The sequence below is a fragment of the Danio aesculapii genome, chromosome 22 (assembly GCF_903798145.1).
Source record: "Danio aesculapii chromosome 22, fDanAes4.1, whole genome shotgun sequence".
In the NCBI taxonomy this organism is placed as follows: Eukaryota; Metazoa; Chordata; class Actinopteri; order Cypriniformes; family Danionidae; genus Danio; species Danio aesculapii.
In genome coordinates this window covers 37,365,728-37,384,732 of record NC_079456.1, presented here as the reverse complement: position 1 = coordinate 37,384,732, position 19,005 = coordinate 37,365,728, and the positions used below count along the sequence as shown (strand labels likewise).

The 19,005-nt window shown below is 38.6% G+C and overlaps 1 protein-coding gene across 1 annotated transcript; it reads right to left on the bottom strand.

Annotated features, from left to right (window-relative positions):
* Positions 1-667: 667 nt before the first annotated feature.
* LOC130215787 (uncharacterized) lies at positions 668-18,751 on the bottom strand. Its single transcript, XM_056447628.1, has 3 exons — positions 18,664-18,751; positions 1,533-2,155; positions 668-934 (listed from the first exon to the last, which is right to left on the bottom strand). Exons 1-3 carry the CDS (start codon positions 18,749-18,751, stop codon positions 668-670), a joined length of 978 nt encoding a protein of 325 aa, XP_056303603.1.
* Positions 18,752-19,005: the final 254 nt, after the last annotated feature.

Here is a 19,005-nt window from a genome sequence, read left to right as displayed (position 1 = left end):
AATATTGCGATTGTTACCATTTGAGAGCAGAAGTGCAAGTTATTCAGCAGTATTTCATTATGCAAATACAATATAAACCTGCATGAAAAAGCTAGCGTTCACAAAATCAGTGGAGGGAGTTGAGACAACGAACTCTGCAACAACTGAAGGCGGAGCAGCTGCTCTGTTTAACAGCTTTTTTAGATGATTTAGTGGCTGGGCCAAGTTCACTTAATTAAGGGCTTATCTTCCTTACAGAGGCCGTCATGTGTTGCTGTGCCTAATTAGTTTTGCAGCAGAGGTGCCTGTTTCTTGACACTGATGCAGGAAACTTGCCAGCACATGAGATGCACTCTTTCTGTGACAGGGCAACTGTGGGAAAACTACTAGTTAACTGCAAAACTAGTCAGTCTGATAAATAATTCCATGATGATACTGCATTAGTTTATTAGATATTTATTAAAATATTGTAGTTAGTTAGTTATTTTAGCTAGGTTAATTTTAGTTAAGTTAATTGTTTCATTAAATACTAATTATATATATACTCTCATTATCTGGATGGACAGAAGCTTGCTGTGGCTTTGCTTAACGAGTGGCTGGTGTTTGGTGAGTTGATCACAAACAGTTCAGAGGATTCAGACAATCCTGGGGATTCAGACAGTTAGAAGTATCAGACAGTTCTGGGCATTCAGGCTGTGCATGAGACTGAAAGTTCAGGGGACTCGGACACTTCTGGGGACTCCGACAGTTCTGGGGACTCGGACACTTCTGGGGACTCCGACAGTTCTGGGGACTCGTACAGTTCAGGGGACACAGACACTTCTGGGGACTCTGTCAGTTCTGGGGACTCCGACAGTTCTGGGGACTCCGACAGTTCTGGGGACTCGTACAGTTCAGGGGACACAGACACTTCTGGGGACTCCGACAGTTCTGGGGACTCCGACAGTTCTGGGGACTCAGACAGTTCTGGGGACTTAGGGTGCACTCACAGTATGAGTGGGCCCAGGCTCCAAATTGGGCCCAGGCACTTTTAAGGGACTGTTTCATATGGATTTATTAATCATTCTAACTTTTCAATAAATGCAAACTGTTGTAGTTTGTTAAAGACGCAAACCCTATGCTGCACGACAGCTGCACCTTCAGCAAACCTCCTAATACCTGCAGCAAGATGACTTTTATCATAATTTATGACCATCAAAATAATAATAATAATAATTCCTTACATTTATATAGCGCTTTTCTGGGCACTCAAAGCGCTTTGCACATAGGGTATAATCTCCACATCCACCACCAGTGTGCAGCATCCACCTGGATGATGGTGGTGGATCTGTTCTGCAAAATGTTTTGATTGTGTCATCACATCCCAAATGACTAAAACGAAGACAACTCCAGAGCGAGAGCTGTTAAACTGAACAGTCACACCCTTAATTATGAAAGCGTGCTCAGGTTCGGTAGGTAAAGATGCAGTGTGAGTGCAGGCTGTCGGGGGAGAAGGGAGGGGGGACAACCACACTTTTGGCACGGTTCAAGGCAACTATGCCTAGTGAGAGTACACACTCAGACAGTTCTGGACATGAAGGCAGTGCATGAGACTCTGATGGTTCAAGGGACATAGACTGTTCAGGGAACTCCGACACTTCTGGGGACTCCGACAGTTCGGGAGACTCCGACAGTTCGGGAGACTCAGACAGTTCGGGGGACTCAGACAGTTCGGGGGACTCAGACAGTTCGGGGGACTCAGACAGTTCGGGGTACTCAGACAGTTCGGGGTACTCAGACAGTTCGGGGTACTCAGGCAGTTCGGGGTACTCAGACACTTCTGGGGACTCCGACACTTCTGGGGACCGTTCAGGGGACTCAGACAGTTTGGGGGACTCAGGCAGTTTGGGGGACTCAGGCAGTTCAGGGGACTCAGACAGTTCGGGGGACTCAGACAGTTCGGGGGACTCAGACAGTTTGGGGTACTCAGACAGTTCGGGGTACTCAGGCAGTTCGGGGTACTCAGACACTTCTGGGGACTCCGACACTTCTGGGGACCGTTCAGGGGACTCAGACAGTTTGGGGGACTCAGGCAGTTCAGGGGACTCAGACAGTTCGGGGGACTCAGGCAGTTCGGGGGACTCAGGCAGTTCGGGGGACTCAGGCAGTTCGGGGGACTCAGGCAGTTCGGGGGACACTGACAGTTCAGGGGACATAGACAATTCTGGGGACTTAAATAGTTCAGGGGACTCAAACAGTTCAATAAGACAAAAAAGAAGGCAAATAATAATGAGATGAAAAAAGCAACCAGTGACACTGCTGTCACTGCTGAAAATATATACTTTTTAATGAAAAAAGAAGAATTGATGCTGATAAAAATACAAAAATAAACTGTCAGATGTATTATATTACAATTGTATCTTAAAATTGACAAAAAATAAATAAATAAGGATTTAAATACAAGTGGTCATTTAATCGTCCATGTCTTGTTGATTTCTCTGTACGTCGATATATCTAAAAGCACAAACATCAGCTTATATTAAATATTTATTGATGAATGTCTTTGGCTGAACATGAGGCCTTGAGCGAGACAAATTAGCCTTGAGTTTGTTTCTGATCCCACATCTTCCTCTGGAGCCGCAGCTCGCTGTTTCCCAGCACAGAAACATCTTAATGAACTGAGTCAAGGACAAGACCAGAGATGAGCGCGGTGTCCTGTTGGATATACATTCAAACTGTCTATAAAAAAGCTGATTAAGTAAGTATTTAGCATCTATAAACACTGCACACATTTTCTTAAAACATACAACTTTAAAATAAACATTCTGATAAAGAGAAACAATATGCAGTCTCTAATAGCGGATGTAAAAGTAATCCATAAAGAGATCAACACACACACAAGCATTTGCATTGACGTAGTATAGACGCACAATTGAGGGAACTGAGGAAACATAGGGACTTATTGCTTAGGTGAATGACTTACAAAATACAAACGTGAGGTTAATTAAAGTGGGAATTGGGGTTCAACGATGCTGGAAAAATATACAACATGCAATAGTGTTGTTGCAGTATGTCTTGCGATTTAAGATTTCTCTAAAGAACTGCCATTTTAAGCCCAAAAATATACATTTATGTAACAATCATACTACAATAAGTAATATATATTTATACAATTTTCACCAGTAAACACTTGGATTTGAAACACTATGAGTGACTGAACCTTTGCGAATATTCATTCATTCTCCTTCAGCTTAGTCCCTTATTTATCAGGAATGAACTACCAACTATTCCGGCACATGTTTTATGCAGCAGATGCCCTTCCAGTCGCAACCAAGTACTGGGAAAACACTCATACACTCTCATTCACACACATACTCATACACTACAGTCAATTTTGTTTACCCAATTCACTGTACTGCATATTTTTGGACTGCAGGGGAAACCAGAGCACCCGGAGTAACTCAAGCGAAGAAGGGGAGAACATGGAAACTCCACACAGAAAGGCCAACTCGCCCAGGACTCGAAGCAGTGACCTTCTGGCTGTGAGGCAACAATGCTAACCACTGAGCCACCGTGCCACCCCTTTGCGAATATTCAGATTCTTATTTGCTGTTAAAACTGTCCTTGCTTGTTTCTACTCTTGCCACATTTTCAACTCTAGGTTTACCTTTGGGCTGGTCTAGCCAATAGCATAATAGCACCAACTGGGGAGGCAGGTAAAAAGCTAACATGGCCCCTTCTGATTGATCAAATTTGGATAAAGTAATCAGTGTGAAGGCACTTGAAGGCAAGTCTTGAAGGCAAGTGCCAGTGAAGTGACCTGATGAAGTCCTTGTAGGTGAAAACGGTCTAATTAACCCGTTTTCGAGAGATTCTGTTTACTTCTGTCTCCAATTTGGATAAAGTACATATGCATGCAGCACTGCTTGGCACATAAAATACATTTAAATGATCTCACCTCTCTGTAAAATGGAAATTACTACCCCCCTCCAGAAAGGCATGACTTTGTGCCACAACAACTAAAGAGGGAGGACAGGGGCAGACAGCAGAAGGATGCAAATGTGAATCGAGACCAGATACCGAGGCAGACCACAGTGGAGTTGATTGAGGAATGGGGCTACGGTGAAGGGGCGACGATGGAGGAAACGGAGGTGGAGCTTATAAGGTAAAAAACAGAGTGCCACTGGCAGAGTTAGAGATCTAGAAGACAGTGCTGGAGCTTGACCAACGGGGAACCAAGGTGGAGCCCAATGGAGCCAGAGGAACAAAGGGATGCGGCACATCCAGGAGAGAGCGGTCCTAAGGTGGAGGGAGTAGTTTGAATGACCAAGATAGTACCGGAAGGATGGGGTAACCCGGGAGGGAGCTGATGAGGTAACGGGTCTCAGTGGAGACAAGGCTGTGTGGAGGCGAAAGGTGGAAAGCCTGAAGCGTAGTCTGAAGCTTTGAAGCTGGAGGTGGAGACATGGGATCTACAGGCCCAGATGGAACTCCTGTGCCAGACTATGTCAGATGTGAATGGCTGAGGTTAACCTGAGGGACATACCTGCTGGGGCTTGAATGAAAGACTGGCTGGGGTTTGGAGAGCGGGACACAAACAGTTCAGATGATTCAGACAGTTCCGGGGATTCAGACAGTTAGGAGACTCGGACAGTTTTGGGGATTTAAGCAGTGCATGTCACTCCAATGGTTCAGGAGACTCAGATGGTTCAGGGGTGCCAGGCGGTTCAGGGGGCTTAGACAGTTTTGAGTATTCAGATGCTATTCAGTTCTAGGGATTCAGATGGTTCAGAGAATCGGACTGTTCAGGGGATTTAGACTGTTGAAGCAATTCAGACAGTTTTGGCCATTCTAATGGTTCAGGGACATAAATTGGTTTAGGGATTAAGATAGTTTGTTAGGCTCTTACGCTTCACATACATTTCAAGAGACACAGACAGTTCCAGAGATCAAGATGTTTCAGGGGATTCAGACAATTCAGCGGACTCTGACTGTTCAGGGAACTTGAGAATGTTCAGAATATGTAGAATGTTCTGGGAATTCACACAGTTCTCGGATTCAAAAGATTCTGTTTATTGCTCACATATCCCACTATCGCTCCCCTTTATTGCTCCCCTCTGCTCAGAATTTAGCTGAGGGCCTAGCTCCAGAGCAGTGGTACATTTTGATGTGATGACTTCAGTAATATGCAAACTTACACATGACGTCATTTAGCAATATCTAGCAAATTTTCAAGCAGAGTTTAGCTACTTTCCATTGAAAATAATTGGCAACACTGAATGATATTGACAGCAGCGAAAATAGTAATTATGATTATTATTTAATTATCAAACACTAATGTTTAAAAAGCTGCTTACATACAACAACGACTACAATAATACATATTAATTATATTGTTGTATATAAATGACTAAGAAAACCTAAATCAGATCTCCTTAATTATACTTCTCAGCTAAACGTTTTAATTTAAGGATGTTTATACACTGATGAAGATGATGATGATGATGATGATGATGATGATGACACACCATGATTGCCTCATTCATTTGACTTCTTCTAAATGGCCAGTGAAAGGTTTCGAGCAGCCACTGGAGTAATAAACTGCTGTCAGCCGAAGGCAACTTGAGTGTTAGATTAAATTAATCCTATTAGTGCTACCGAGAGATTAAATGATCAGCGTCACAGGTACAGTTTCTCCATCATTCCCTCTCACACACTCATAACAACACATAAACACTGGCAGTCAATGAACCCTCTGAGACTCGTGACTCTTCCGATAAATTGATCTTCTGTCATTTAGTGCAAGTTATTGTCCACTAACTAAAGGTATTGATATATAAACTGATCAACAGTTAATAAAACTTTTTATTGCTGCCAGTAAAATCATGTTCATTATCCTGAGGGAAATTTGGCTATTAGTTTCTTTTACAGTCCTATTGCTATTGACATGATACACACTTATTGTGGAAAAAAAAGCTAAGAAAACAAGCAATAAGCTGTAATATATATATACATACACTGAAATGGGATTTAAGTGAGTTTGAAAGTGGCATGGTTGTTGGTGCTAGACGGACTGGCCTGAGTGTTTCAGAAACTGCTGATCTACTGGGATTTTCATGCACAACCATCTCTAGGGTTTACAGAGAATGGTCTGACAAAGAGGAAATCTCCAGTGAGCGGCAGTTCTGTGGGGGCAAATGCCTTGTTGATGCCAGAGGTCAGAGGAGAATGGCCAGACTGGTTCCAGCTGATAGAAAGGCAACAGTAACTCAAATAAGCACTCGTTACAACCGAGGTCTGCAGAAGAGCATCTCTGAACACACAACACGTCCAACCTTGAGGCGGATGGGCTACAGCAGCAGAAGACCACACTGGGTGCCGCTCCTGTCACCTAAGAACAGGAAACTGAGGCTACAATTCACACAGGCTCACCAAAACTGGACAATAGAAGGTTGGAGAAACGTTGCCTGGTCTGATGAGTCTCCATTTCTGCTGCCACATTCGGATGGTCGGGTCAGAATTTGGCATCAACAACATGAAAGCATGGATCCATCCTTCCTTGAATCAACAGTTCAGGCTGCTGCTGGTGGTGGTGTCATGGTGGTGAAAATATTTTCTTGGCACACTTATTACCAATAAGTACCTGGGCCCATTTGTACCAACTGAGCATCGTGTCAACACCACAGCCTACTTGAGTATTGTTGCTGACCATGTCTTCTGATGGCTACATCCAGCAGGATAACACACCATGTTAGAAAGTGTAAATCATCTCAGACTGGTTTCTTGAACATGACAGTGAGTTTGTTCATTCCAAAAAATACAACCCTGTTATTATTTTACAAAACATCGGATCATTTAAAACCCATATGACTTTTGTTCATCTCTGGAAAAAGCATACTACAAAAAAGCTCTGGGAAAAGCAGAGTAAGCACTGGCAGCTCATTGCCTTCAGTCTGAGGAATTTCAATCACCCTATTGTAAACCTCCATGCAGAACTCTGATATTTATAGTGTCTGTAAAGAAATACAAATAAATCTATATGAAGCAGCCAGTTTAAAGCAAGTTTTCTGAAGAGATATGATTCAAAAGTTATATATATATATAACTTTTTCATTAGTTTGTGCTTATTCCTTAGGTATTGCACAAGTAATGCATTTAAAAAAACACTAAGGTACACTGACAAGTCTTGACGCTAATCCAAGTTTTAGGAACAACAAATAATACCTTGACTTCTAGTTGATTGTTTGGTATCAGAAGTGTCTTATATGAAAGTTAAAGGCCTCTAGATTTTGCTTATTTGACCACAATAAAATATGATCATGCCTTGATTTTTAATGATTTGATTAGGACAGTAAGGTCTGACTCTGCTTAGACTAAAGTCTGGTCACTGAACCTTCAATAATGTCCAGTATAGAATATGTGCTCATGCTGCAGTGGAAACAGAATGAATATTGTGTCTGACTCCATCATGAGCTTGGAGGACTGCATCCATACATCTCTGCAATGACTCAAATCACTGATTAATAAAGTCATCTGGAATGGCAAAGAAAGCCTTCTTGCAGGACTCTCAGAGTTCATCAAGATTCTTTAGATTCATCTTCAACGCCTCCTCCTTCATCTTACCCCAGACATACTCAATAATGTTCAAGTCTGGTGACTGGGCTGGCCAATCCTGGAGCACCTTGATCTTCTTTGCTTTCAGGAGCTTCGATGTAGAGGCTGAAGTATGAGAAGGAGCGCTCTCCTGCTGGAGAATTTGCCCTCTCCTGTGGTTTGTAATGTAATGGGCAGCACAAATGTCTTGATACCTCAGGCTGTTGATGTTGATCATCCACTCTGCAGATCTCTCGCACACCCCCATACTGAATGTAACCCCAAACCATGATTTCTCCTTCACCAAACTTGATTGATAACTGTGGCAAATGCAACTTGTCATGAAGTAAGGCCATAGGCCAATAAGAATCATTATCTTGAAATAACTGTGAAATAAGTACTATAGCACCTAATAAGTAACTGCTAGTATATATTATTAAGGTCTAGGAGATAATTGAGAGTGAAGGATCTTTTCTGCGAGTAGAAATATTTGAAAACCACGAGACTTGCTGCTTAATCTTGTTTCTATGTAGAAGAAACAATCGTGATATTAAAAAGATGTCATTTGTGATCGTTGTTTCCTGCGGGTAAGGAGCTGTTCATTTCACACTCAACTTCTCCCCAGTATTTACCGAGTATCCATGAGCAAGACGTGGCATAATAGAGTTTTCATGAGTTTTCCCATAGCGCTTGTGTCTTGTTTTGGTGGAGCAGTGATTTAATTTTAGCGCTGTAGGTGTTTGTGCCATGTTCTGCTTTGTCACATTGCTGTCCCATCACCACACTTTCAAAGGCTTTGCAACCATAGATGCATAATCTGACTGGCATTACCGTTCCACATGATAAATAGAGCGCTCGCTAGGAAAGAAAATAGCTGATGGCAACATCCAAAGGAACATGTGACCGCTTAAAACCAGGAAATTTCGGCTCCGGAGAATTCTCAGCTCTTCATTTGCCTAATGCCACAGTGTGTGAGGATGGAGAGAGATTTGTAATGCACTACGGGCTACAGTGGAACTCCCAAGATTTTCTGATAACTATAGATCGTTTTAAAATCAGCAGCTTTATATTATGTCACAAGGAAAAACTTGGAATTACATAGTCAGTTTCTACCAGAAATCAGCTCTCTGGTATTTATGTTTTACTCACGAACATCTGACCTTCCCAAACCTGTGAATAAAAAGGTCCTGTTTGCTTTTAGGATATCTATAAGCTCCAAAACAGTGACAAAATTCATGTTTAGAAGATATAAAACTGATATAAACATCTGAAGCTTTGTTACTGTAAGAGTCTAAATTATCATATGCATTTGTTTATATGGCAAAACAATGTCTTTTTCACTAAAGATGGTCCATACTGACTCCAAAGGCAGGTACTGATTAGATCAGGGCCTGGTATGTGGACTTTAGGGGTTTTACAATGTGGTCACATGTTGATTAGTCAGGTTGAATGTCTCAGTATTTGGGCTTTGGTCACATGGTCAAGAAAGAGACAAAATATGGTAAACTTTGCTCTGGGTCTTTTCCTGCTCTGCACTTTCCTTCTCTGCTCCTCTCCTGCTCTGGAGGCTATCTTCTCTGACTCTACTGCTATCAGGCTGTCTTTGAGGCCTACTTACTCTCTTTGTCTCTCTCTCCCTCTCTCTCTCTCTTTCGGGTAACTTTATTTGTACATTTAAGCTGGGTACACTTATTATTATATGTTTTTATCATTTGATTTTTAGCATTTTAGTTGTAACCATTGAGAATTACAGTACGTAAATCAACTCATTATCAAGTATTTGTGAATTACTTTTCATTTAACGTCAACACTTAATTACTCCATATTACAATACAATACAATCACATAATATTAACGCTCTCCCACATTTTAAGCTATTAATACTGCCCTTATTTCCGATTTTGATATAAGATTGCAGAAGAACGGTTTGACTACAAATGTACACTTTTTACCAACACACTGATAACTTTTGTCATTCGGCAGAACTACAGCTCGAACCACGTCGCCTTATAGTTTCTCATCAAATCTTCTGACCAATCAAATGCTTTCTAGTGTCTGACATGCCCCACCCACTTCGAGACTTCTCTTTTGGTTTTCATTTGATGCACTTGAGCTCAACCACTCTCACTGGCAGATCTGTGAGAAAAACGAAACGCTATTGGCTGTTTTTTAAAGGGGAGGAGCTACACCGTGTCCCGCCCTCTCTTCAGTTTTCAGTTGAGATAACCTGAAACTTCTAATAAAAATGCACATTTCAAAGCACTTCATAAGGACCTTTAAAGAGCCTCTATTAGGGTTTTTTTGAAAATGGCTTTCCATGCAGTGAGTAGCTCTAAAAATGAGAATGAATACAATAAGAATGAAAGGTTCAACACGACAGAGGTGGCTACTCAACAGCTTCTTCCCACAGGTTGGGAAGCCCTCAACTCCACTCAATTTACCCCCTCTGAAATCTCATTCACCGTTGTCCAGCAAGACACGACATTTCATTCCTCTGTATGTCCACACATGGAATGACAATAAAGCTCAACTTGACCTGTAATTGCTCGGTTTGTACTGTATCTCTCTGGTTAACTGTTTACTGTTTATATATATATAAACAATATTTATTCTTGGTGGGTGGGGGTAGGGGTTGTTTGATTCACCCGTCCCCACCAATGTCAAGTGCAAACCTACACCCTTGCCCAAACGTCAACTAAAAGTATTGCCAGTGACATTCAGCCTAGTAGCAAGCAACGTCAAAGTACAATTTTAGAGCTGTTTGCTAATATAATTAATATCTTTTAAGTTCGTTTTTAACTGACACTCACTGCATTTTAGCAGTAAGAAGCTTCGATACAGATTATTGAGCTAAAGCTCGACTACAAAAGCTCGCCAATCAAATCGAAATCGCTATATCTGTAAAAACAAATTAATTAAATAATCGCAATTAGATATTTTCCTCAAATCGCACAGCCCTGGCCACCATCAGCTGTTCTTACACAAATGTGGCGCAGGCAAAATTTGCCATTGTGTCGATACTGAATGTGTTATTGTAATTAGGGTTATGGTTAGGAATAGCACTATGACGGTCTTTAACTCATACCTGCCTACACTCCTGTTTTTCCTAGTAGTCCGCTGTATTTCAGACCCATCTCCCATCTTTTGTTATTTCTCCCCTAAAACTCTGTAATTTAAACCCCTCGGTCTTCAGCTTTTTGAGACAGACTTGTGACACCTCCATGTCGCCAACTTTGGTATAGTATCAGATCCGCCCCCCTCCCCCGATCTCATGGATTTTCGGAGACAAATGTGGGCAGGTAGGGTTTACCCATGGTAGGCATTTCTTTCCACAACAGACTGGATCATCAGACCAGTCACCACAGATTAAAGTTTTGGAAAAATCTAATCGCTGGACAAATCATATGGGAGTCGTTGGGATAATTAGGTAAAAATAGATGCATATAAGAAAATAAAACATTGAAATCCAATGTATGACCTTTTATAATGCATAATAGGAGCTCTTTAATAGTGTAAATTGTCCAGAGAAGATTTAGAAGTAAAAGAAGAGCCTCAGAGCCATAGCCACCTATGTCATTGCAAGTTAGTTCAGAGATGTTTACCACAGTTTTCCAGACATTTAGCATTGGTGACCCATTTCAAACTCCTGAAATGAAGTGTTCACACAGATTTTGTTCAAAACAATGCCATACCATTTCATTTGCCAAATGAAACCAACATATAAGAACTAAGTAGCTGTTAAAATCAAGATTTTCTTGTTCCACTTTCCCCATTTTCTAAAATCTGCTGTAATTTATACAAGAGACAAAGGCGAATTATTTCAAAGCAAAGTTCCCAGTAAATGATTTAGATGTGACCTCCAATCTACACAGAGGAAGCTTTAAAAAATTGAGTGAAATCCCTCAGGCAAGAGCAGTTTTTGATGGACAGCTTCTTATGGAATTCATCTCAGTCCAGCAATGACTGCTGTACTTACAAGGTTGGTCCTCTCAACCAGAGAGGGAAGTGAATCAACATTTTACTCTCCTTATCGTTCACCTGGATAATCTGTGACTGACATTAATAGACCTGAGGAGGAATATGGTAATATTGTGGGCTCCGGCAAAGTTTATCTGTACACAAGGCTTGTTGCACGAGTAATTGGTTACCTTGGAGAATTTCGGGGGTTGTTTGCCAATATTGTTTGTTTGCAGCTTGATTAAAATTGAATCATGACTGAAACGAGACCCTCATGCATTCACAATAGTGAAGTCTTTTCTGAGGGAGAAAAAGTGGATATAAATGAGTATAGTATATGAACGTGACTGAGGTGGTGAAAAATGTGTAAAATTTAAAATTGCATAAGAAAAATCTTATAATGAAGCAATGAATACTGGTCTCATGTAAAGTAAGCATGAAAATGATGATAAAATAATGATAAATAATGATAAATAATCAACTTTTTGGCCAATATTACGAGTTATAACAGGTTACATCTTGATTATCCCACTTATTCCATGGTCATTTGTTAAGTTACAAGTTAAAACTATTTTTTTTTATTTTTACAGCACAATATTTGGCCAATTTTACGAGTCATAGCATGTTAGATTTATTAATCCCACTTATTCTATGACCATTCGCTAAGTTTTAGACAAGTCAAAACTAGTTTTTCTCTTTACAGTACAATATTTGACCAATATTACGAGTTATAGCATTTATTTCATTTCTAAAATGATGATAAAATAATAATAAATAATAATAATAATCAACTTTTTGGCCAATATTACGAGTTTTAACAGGTTAGATTTTGATTATCCCACTTATTCCATGGTCGTTTGTTAAGTTATAGACAAGTCAGAACTAGTTTTTCTCTTTACAGTACAATATTTGGCCAATATTACGAGTTATAGCATGTATTTCATTTCTGAAATGATGATAAAATAATGTAAAATAATGATAAATAATCAACTTTTTGGCCAATATTACGAGTTATAACAGGTTACATCTTGATTATCCCACTTATTCCATGGTCGTTTGTTAGGTTATAAGTTAAAACTATTTTTTTTTCTCTTTACAGCACAATATTTGGCCAATATTACGAGTTATAGCATGTTAGATTTGATTATCCCACTTGTTCCAGGTCCATTTGTTTAGTTATTGACAAGTCAAAACTAGTTTTTCTCTTTACAGTACAATATTTGGCCAATATTGCGTTATAGCATGTAGTTCATTTCTAAAATGATAATAAATAATGATAAATAATCAACTTTTTGGCCAATATTACGAGTTATAACAGCTTACATCTTGATTATCCCACTTATTTCATGACCATTCGCTAAGTTATAGACAAGTCAAAACTAGCTTTTCTCTTTACAGCACAATATTTGGCCAATATTATGAGTTATAGCATGTATTTCATTTCTAACATGATGATAAAATAATGATAAATGATGATAAATAATCAACTTTTAGGTAAATATTACGAGTTATAACATGTTACATTTTGATTATCCCACTTATTTCATGGTCATTCGCTAAGACAAGTCAAAACTAGTTTTTCTCTTTACAGCACAATATTTGACTGATATTTTGACAGTTATAGCATGTTAGATTTAACTATCCCACTTATTCCATGACCATTTGTTTAGTTATTGACAAGTCAAAACTATTTTTTTCTTTTTACAGCAGTATATTGGACCGATATTACGAGTTATAACATGTCCCATTTATTCCATGATCATTCATTAAGTTATTGATAAGTCAAGTTTTCCTCTTTACAGCTCAATAATACTCTAACTTTCTGTCAGTTCTAACATGTTAGATTTGACGATCCTACTTATTCCATGGTCATTTATCAAGTTAAAGTCATGTCAAAACTAGTTTTTCTCTTTACAGTACAATATTTGACTGATATTTTGACAGTTATAACATGTTAGATTTAATTATCCCACTTATTCCATGGTCATTTGTTTAGTTATTGACAAGTCAAATCTAGTTTATCTCTTTAAAGTGCAATATTTGACCAATATTACAAGTTATAACATGTCAGATTTGGATTATCCCATTTATTCCATGGTCATTAATTAAGTTATTGATTAGTCAAACAAGTTTTCCTCTTTACAACTCAATAATACTCTGAATTTCTGTCAGTTATGAAATTAGATTAGTAACATTTTTTATATGTTAGTATCTGTATTGTTAGTTTTAAGGATATCTATAAGCTAGTGTGCTCCAAAACAGTGATAACATTTGCGTTTATAAGATATAAAACCCGATATAAACATGTAAAGCTTGTGGTTTGTCACTTCGGCCTAAATGGATCAACATTCACATCACTTCATACTTCAGTTTCTCATCAAATCTTCTGACCAATCAAATGCTCTCTAGTATTTGACATGCCCCGCCCCCTTCAAGACGTTCTCATTTGCTTTTCATTTGATGCGCTTCAGCTTAACCACTCTCACTGGCAGAGCTGTAATAAAACAAAACGCTACTGGCTGTTTGTGTTTAAAAGGGGAGGAGCTACACTATGTCCCACCCTCTCTTCATGTTGACATTACGTCAGACATCAAATAAAACTGCACATTTTAAGCACTTCACAGGACCTTTACAAGTCATTAATCAAATATTTTTTCTACAGTGACTTTTCTTCTATTCCACACCCGATCTCTTCACGAGATGTTTACTATCCGCCACGACATTTACTGTGCCAGTCACGTACCGCATCATGAATATTAATTACATTGTGACAATAGCCAGCCATGTGAAGTAACCATTTACCACTTTCAACACGTTCACTCAACACTGCTTAAGCAACCGTTTGACAGAAAATCCCACTTGATCTTAAACGCTGACACAATCTAAACACTTTTTTGTCAACATCTCTGTTTGTACATAAATACCATTCTGTGACAAAGGTTTTAACATGCGGTGACTGGAAAACAAAACTGTAGATACGACCTTGTCTCTTGTATCTATTTAACATTTAACAGGATAGTTCACACCAAAATAATAATAATAATAATAATAATAATAATAATAATAATAATAATAATAATAATAATGAAAATAATAATAATAATGAAAAAAAAATGAAAATAATAATAATAATGAAAAAAATATATAATAATAATGAAAATAATAATAATAATAATAATAAAATAAAATAAAATAATAATAATGAAAATAATAATAATAATAATGATAATAATAATAATAATGAAAATAATAATAATAATATTAATAATAATAATGAAAATAATAATAATAATAATATTAATAATAATAATGAATTTAATAATAATAATAATAATATTAATAATGATGATAATAATAATAATAATAATAATAATAATAATAATAATGAATTTAATAATAATATTAATAATATTAATAATAATAATGAAAATAATAATAATAATAATAATAATGAAAATAATAATAATAATGATAATAAAAATAATAATAATAATGAAAATAATAATAATAATAATAATAATAATAATAATAATAATAATAATAATAATAATAATGAAAATAATAATAATAAAAATAATAATAATAATAATAATAATAATAATGAAAATAATAATAATAATAATAATAATAATGAAAATAATAATAATAATAACAAAAATAATAATTAGTCTGTCATCATTTACTCAATATCCTTGTGTTTCATCTGTTAAACACAAAAGGAAGAAACTAAAAGATAAAACAGCCACTGACTAACATAGTATTGTTTAGATCCTACTATTAATGTCAATGGCCGTATTTCTCAACATACTTCAGAATATCTTGTGTTGTTTTCAACATAAGAGAGATATTTTTAAGGGTTTAGAAACACTTGAGTGAGAGTAAACATCGAGGAGCTGATGTTTGCTAAGAGATCCAACGTATGCTTTTGCCTAGTAGGCAAGGTTAATAAATGTAAGGTAAGTAAACAAAAATGAATGAGGGTTTTGAGGGAGTACTCTCAAAATCATATAAAGCTGAGGCTTAACCCAGCAGGCACAGGACATCAACATGACGTCAGATTGACATTGTACCCCAACATTATGGGGATGTTGCACTTTGTTTGGAAATGAAAATCGGGTTGACGTCAGAACCCAACGTCAGGCTGACGTCAATGTCCAACGTCCAACCTAAAATCAATCAAATATCAACGTCTAATGATGTTACAGTTTGATGTTGTGTGGACGTTACCACTATTACGTCTATCAGACGTTGGATTTTGGTTGCCATACCTGAATAATGTCAGTATTTGATGTCAATATGACGATGGTTTAAGATGTTGGCATGACGTTGGATTTTGGTTACTTTCCAACACAACCTAAAATCAACGTCATTTGGCGTCATTATTGGACATCAAAATAACGTTGTCCTCAGACGCCGGTTAAACATTGAAATTTAGTCACCTGATATCACGACCTAAATCAAACGTCTTATAACGTTGTGTGTCTGCTGGGGAGGGTACGACTTTTCAAGCCAAACCCCATTCATGTTTTCTTTTACTGTCTAGTTATTTGACACATTTACTGTGCTGGTTCTCCCCATGTCCAAAGTATGCAAGTTGCATAGAGCCCCTAAAAAACAATGCCTCCTCGCTCATCAAAATAATTTAATGACTAAGCCTGAGGTTTTGATTTTGGCTTCTAGTGATTATGAAAACATAATGCAGCATTCTGCTCCTTTCTTTGTTGTCGCCTTACTGATGTAATTTCCAAATTAGTCAAATAACGTAACATCGCCTGACTGCTGGGATTGGTACTAAAAAAGAGACTATTCTGGGCTTAGGGAGTGCACTTAAAAAGACTCACTAAAGTATGTGAAACTTATAAGTTTTGGCATATTTTCACGTAAACACAGTCAGTCATGTCTTAAAGGGATAGTTCACCCCAACATTTTAATTTACTCACTGTTTACTCACCCTCATGTGGTTTCAAACCTTTAAGATTTTCATTCTTCTGTTGAACACAAAACAAGATATTCTGAACAATGTATAAAAAAAAACAGTAACCATAAACGTTCATAAAACAACCCCAAAATTAAAAAAAGTTGGGTCGGTATGAAGAACGGAAATGAAAAATGGAAGTAGTGATTTCCAAATTTACTTTGACTTTACTTACTTGATGTATTTTTCAATGCAGACAATATGAACCAAAAATATTTCATGTTTTGTCTGGTCAACTTAATTTTATTTGTAAATTATACATCCTTTCCTGCCAGTCAGACCTGCAACACATTTCATAACAAAATGGGACCGGAGCAGTTTGGGGCTAGTAATCGGGTAAATTAGTTAAATAATGATGCGATGTGAAACAGGTGATGTCAACATGTGATTGTAATTATGTTTTGGTACAAAAGCAGCATGCTAAAAAGATCTAGTCCTTTAGGAGCAAAGATGGGCCGATTATTGGCAAGTTAAATGATCTTTACGGATGGCTGATTTGAAACTGACGTTTCAACATAGTGTTGAGATCCCGAAGCGCAAGGGTTTCGAAACACTGCACTGAAGCATGATCCCAAACACCTAGGTCATGTGACTAAGGTAATTCAAAAAACCCAGGTCACGTGACTAAAGTGTTTCGAAGCATTGATCATTTCAGAAGCATTTCGAGACCTGGCGAATCTGCGTTGGACTGAGTCGGGGAAAACCCTCTTATGTCATGTAGACTTGTGGACCATGCGTGTGCACACAGTAACTGTGCTGCCAATGGCCTGAGTTCGAATCCCAACTTCTACAAATTCTCTGAAATTATGACTTGATGTATTTTATAGGAGCAACGCAGTGGCGCAGTAGGTAGTGCTGTCGCCTCACAGCAAGAAGGTCGCTGGTTCGAGCCTCGGCTGGGTCAGTTGGCGTTTCTGTGTGGAGTTTGCATGTTCTCCCTGCGTTCGTGTGGGTTTCCTCCAGGTGTTCCGGTTTCCCTTACAGTCCAAAGACATGCCGTACAGGTGAATTGGGTAAGCTAAATTGTCCGTAGTGTATGTGTGTATGTGTTTCCCAGTGATGGGTTGCGGCTGGAAGGGCATCCTCTGCGTAAAACAAATGCTGGATGAGTTGGCGGTTCATTCTGCTGTGGCGACCCCGGATTAATAAAGGGACTAAGCCGAAAAGAAAATGAATGAATGAATGAATTTAATAACCAAAACAAGACATTTATTCACTGTGTTCATTCAGATGTCAGACTAATGTTAAAATAAAACACGTTACAAGAACAGAGCACTTCAAAACTAACGTCTATAGCTGCATCACCCTGGGCTCTTAGGAAGGGTACCCAAAAAGTGTTATGGTACAAAGCGTATCGAACCATACCGTAGCGTACCACTCAGTGAAAACCGGCCGTTAATGACAGTTTTCATTAGCATGCATGAAATGTCAATCATATTTCAGTAAAGTGTTACCGATGGTTGTGTGTGAAAATCCTAGTAAATCAGCAGTTTCAGAAATCCTCAGATAAGCCTGTCAACAACTATAAAGTCACTTAAATCACCTTTCTACTTCATTCTGATGTCCCATTCACACAGGGCGTCAGGGTCAACGCTTCTTACTCACTTTGAATGGGTGACGTCAAGCGTTGCCAAACCGAATTGTGGGTCCGTTTGCACTGCTTCAGTGGCGTTGCTCGCTGCAGAAGTTGGGAATTTTTCAACTTCAAGTGCCAGCAGAAGCGTCAGCCAATCAGATAGCTTTATGCAAATTCCCCAGCTTAGACAGCAGCCGATTGTGGACTTGTTTCATTGGCTGACGCTGCTATGACGATCGCGTTAGTCCCAACTTCAGTCACGCCCTCTGTTAAGCGTTGCCGCTGAAGCCCTGTGTGAATCGGGTGTGATGCCCAGTTTAAACTTCAACAGATCATGTCTGCATCCTTAAAACGTGTGGTCAAAATGGGGAAATATATATATGAGAGAGACCTTTTCCCCTGTCAAATTCTTCTGGTTGACAAGCCAACTTATGATGTGTAGTGTGAACCCCTATACCTGACATCTTTAAATTGGAGATCCAGCTGTGCGCGACACCAACAATCCATCAGTCGGTGATTTCCCAGAGCTCTGGTCCACCCCCCCCACCCAAATGACTCAAAAATAGTCCTTTCTGCAGGGCCTCTCCAGCAATGAAGACCGCACCTGCTAAAGCCTCATTACCGTCCATGAGCTTCATCATGGCTTGACAGGAAATCTCTACACATCTCCTTTCATTGCCCGAGTCCACCATCACTCCTTCTCCTCCTCGGCAATAACGGGAATGTCCATCTCCACTTTAATGAAGGCAACTGTGGATCAAGTTAAATAATTCTCCACGAGCGAACTCCTTGCTCCCGTCTCCTTATTGTAATTTACCATTCATCACGTTCTTTCCCATTTGTGCCATCGTCCAATTATTTCCCCTCGCTTCTGTATTTTTAATAAGCCATTACTTGTGGATGTGTTCTTAATTTTACTCAAACGGCACTTAGAAGAGGCTTTTAA

Excerpts from the sequence above, each read along its gene's own strand:
- LOC130215787 (XM_056447628.1), bottom strand. The coding sequence starts at position 18,751 with ATGGTGGACTCGGGCAATGAAAGGAGATGTGTAGAGATTTCCTGTCAA. Across the intron at positions 2,156-18,663 it reads CGGTAATGAGGCTTTAGCAG|TGTCCCCCGAACTGCCTGAG; the intron begins GTGCGGTCTTCA and ends CTGAACTGTCAG. Across the intron at positions 935-1,532 it reads GTCCAGAACTGTCTGAGTGT|TCCCCAGAACTGTCGGAGTC; the intron begins GTACTCTCACTA and ends GAACTGTCTGAG.